Below are 3331 nucleotides of genomic sequence, written 5' to 3'. Positions count from 1 at the left end.
GCAGAGAACGAAATTAAGTGTTGTTTTTGAGTGAAGTTGCCTTCCCAGTAACGATACAGTGCTCAGTGGCTGCCCCGCTGATCGCAAGCCAAAGTGGATTCATAAAGTACTGGTGTAAACGTGTGTTCTTTTTTACGTATGGAGACTTATTACTAGGGTCGCTGAATCGCACCAAACTCGTCTTCCCACCTACGGCGTAAAAGCCCTGAAGCAAAACTCTGTATTTGTTTTGTTACTAGAAACCTCGCCCAACACCACAACGCCAATCTTTACGCTGACCTCATTCAAACGGACATCCCTTTGAAATCTTCCCCTCTCTCCCACCTTTTATTCTAAACGCGCCGAATCCTTTGTGCTCCCCAAACCGAGTGGGCGGAGGGAGGCGCAGTCAGAGGCAGCCGACCGCCCAGCCCAGAGATGCCTCCGATCGCCGCTCGGAACGAGGGGCTGCGCTAAGAAAAGGCAGCTCCAGCGCTGCGGGGGGACGGAAGGCGCCCCCGCGCCTTGCCAGGCCCCCCAAAGGGCGCCAGCTCCCGGCAGCGGCCTCCCCCTCCGCCTTGCCATCGCCGCTTTAAGCCGAAGCCCACGCTGGGCGGTGGGCTGGGTCCCCGCGCCCCCCCCCTTTCCCCACGTGGTCTCGGTGCCTGTGAATTTCAATCGCTGGAGGGTCTCGGTGCAGACGCCGGTCCCGCAGCCGAGACCAGGGCGTCCATCCGGAGAACGGCTCTCCGGGTCCTTTCCGTTGGGGGCAGCTTGCTCGCGGCGCCCGCCCCGGCCAGCCGCAGCCACCATGAGCGAGAGCGGTCCCGATCGGGAGAGCCGCGGGGCTGCACGGCCGCCGGTCCCGGAGCAGCGGAGGGAGACAGCGGCAGCCTAAGCCCGCCAGCAGCAGGAGGAGGAGAATGCGACGCGCGGGTCTGGCCGGGCTGGGCTCCGTGGCCGTGCTCTGGCTGCTGGCTTTGGCTTCCCTGCTGGGGCTGTGGAGCCAGCGGCTCGCGGCGCCGGGAGTCCCCGGACCGGGCTTCCCGCGGGAGGCAGCCGGCTCGAGACTTGGAAACCTGAGGCGGGCGGCTGTAGCGCCGGGGGAGTCCCGTCGGCGCCTCGGTCTGGCCAGTCAAGCCGCCCAGAAAACTTTCCGAGCGCTGCTCACGCTGCCGGGACAGCCCCCGGAGCCCCCGGACGCGGCGAGCGAGAGCGGGCAGGAGCCGCCCCCGGCTCTTCCTCGGCGGCAGAGGCCAGCGGCGGAGCTTCCCGCCTCGCCGGTGCGCGGGGGGATCTTCTGGAGCCGGGCGCTGGAGGCTCAGGTGCCGCCGGGCTTCTCGGCGGAGGAGACGGCCTCGTGGCTGCGGGCGGCCCGGGCGGCGCGCGTCGTGTCCCTGGAGCGGGGCGGCTGCGGGCGCAGCTCCAACCGGCTGGCCCGGCTGTCGGACGGGAGCCGCGCCTGCGTGCGCTACGGCATCAACCCGGAGCAGATCCAGGGCGAGGCGCTCTCCTACCACCTGGCCGAGCTGCTGGGCATCCAGGAGCGCCTCCCGCCGCTGGCCCTCTCGCGGGTGGAGGCGCGCGGCGGGCAGTGGGCGCCAGTGCGCGAGGAGCTGCGCGGCTCCCATTGGGCCGAGGGCGCCGTGGTCAGCCTCGCGCGGTGGGTGGACAACCTGACCGACGTGGTGGCCCCCGCCCTTTGGCGCGCCGAGGCCGGCCGGCGCCTGCAGACCCTGGCGGCGGGGGAGCTGCGCGGCCTGGGGCCGGCGCAGCTGGTGGAGCTGGTGCAGTGGAGCGACCTGATCCTCTTCGACTACCTGACGGCCAACTTCGACCGGCTGGTCAGCAACCTCTTCAGCCTGCAGTGGGACCCCCGCGTCATGCACCGCGCCACCAGCAACCTCCTCCGCGCCCCCAACGGCGGGCTGGTCTTCCTCGACAACGAGGCCGGCCTGGTGCACGGCTACCGGCTCCTGGCCATGTGGGACCAGTACAACGAGCCCTTGCTGCGCTCCGTCTGCCTCTTCCGCGAGGCCACCGCCCAGCGGGTGCGGGAGCTCCACCGCCTGCGCAACGCGGCCGCCGAGCTTCGCCGCCTCTACCGGACTCGGGAGCCCCTGGCCGAAACGCTGGGCTTCCTCTCCGACCAGCAAGCCCAGCTCCTGCAGGACCGCGTGGACTTGGTCCACAAGCACATTTTGCACTGCAAAGCCAAGGCCGCCTCGCTGTGATTGGCCCGTCTCGGCCGGAAGAGTGTCCTTGCCAGGGGGCCCGAGGTCTGGGCCTTTCACCCCTTCGAGGTCTCCTGCGAGATTGCCAGTCCTGGAAGGGACTTGGGCTGCAACCTGGATGGGAGGTGGTTGCCCCGCACCTGTAAATCCAGAGTATTGCTGAAATTTCAAGCAGGAATATATGCCAAGGCCAACGAAGAATGGAGTTAATGATAACAGAAGCTTTGGGGGAAAGAGAGAAGGGGGCCGGTATTGTGCAGAGTTCCTTGGGGATCCATCAGCAGAATGTGCTTCTTCTTTGATACTTCCTGTGTTATATGGTCCAGTCCCTGAACTTCCAGTGAAACCTCACACTGCATTGTCTTCAAGACCACTGCTGCCAGCTTCAGACTTGATCCACAAATGAGAGCTGAGTAGGTTCATATATTTAGGAAGGATGCACTAAAATACACATTTGTGCTTCTTTTTTGAGGCATGAGATTTAATGTTAGCCCCTTGATACCCCTGTTCTGCACTATTGTCTGTTGTAAGACTAATAATATTTCCTCTACACAGTCCTCCCCTAAAACAATTTCTTAATGTTTAACAGTGCTTTGAGGGACCCAGTGAATGGTCAGGAAGTACTTGATGTTGGAGTATTGCTGACCAAAATAGTATAAACCTGATCAGCTCCTTTAATGGGAAACCAGTAGGAGCCCTTATCTTCAAGCAAGGTCTAATATTTGTTTAAGTATACAGGTCTCACTGTTTTGGTTTTCACAGGCTTCACTTTCCAGAATGGGTGTTTTTCTACTGAATCTTAAGGACTCTCCTTAAGAATTCACTTTGGTAAAAGACTCTTTGTAAACTGTACTGACCATATTTGGAAAGGGACCATCTATGTTTTCCCTCCCAGTGGGAATCAGTGTATTCCAGTAGGGAATACTTGCTCCCTGCCTTGCTTTTCTCCTTTATTTTTTTTTTAAAAATTAACATAACTTTTAAAACTGAATAGTATTCATAATCCAATAACTGATGCCACACTTACTCAGACTTTGGATTAGGGAGAATGCCCCACCCATAGTCCTTTTTTTTCATGTGGGTCTCTCCAATGCAAATGGATGTACATAATATCAAAG

At 60.3% G+C, this 3331-nt stretch overlaps 1 protein-coding gene across 1 annotated transcript; it reads left to right on the top strand.

The window, feature by feature from the left end:
- The first annotated feature begins 895 nt into the window (after positions 1 to 895).
- On the top strand, positions 896 to 2301 carry FJX1 (four jointed box 1). Its single transcript, XM_015426631.1, has one exon. The coding sequence runs from the start codon at positions 903 to 905 to the stop codon at positions 2211 to 2213; it is 1311 nt and encodes a 436-aa protein (XP_015282117.1). The 5' UTR covers positions 896 to 902; the 3' UTR covers positions 2214 to 2301.
- Positions 2302 to 3331: the final 1030 nt, after the last annotated feature.

This window comes from Gekko japonicus, unplaced genomic scaffold, assembly GCF_001447785.1.
Source record: "Gekko japonicus isolate JY-2015 unplaced genomic scaffold, Gekko_japonicus_V1.1 scaffold2020, whole genome shotgun sequence".
Classification (NCBI taxonomy): Eukaryota; Metazoa; Chordata; class Lepidosauria; order Squamata; family Gekkonidae; genus Gekko; species Gekko japonicus.
This window is presented reverse-complemented; position numbering and strand designations above follow the sequence as displayed.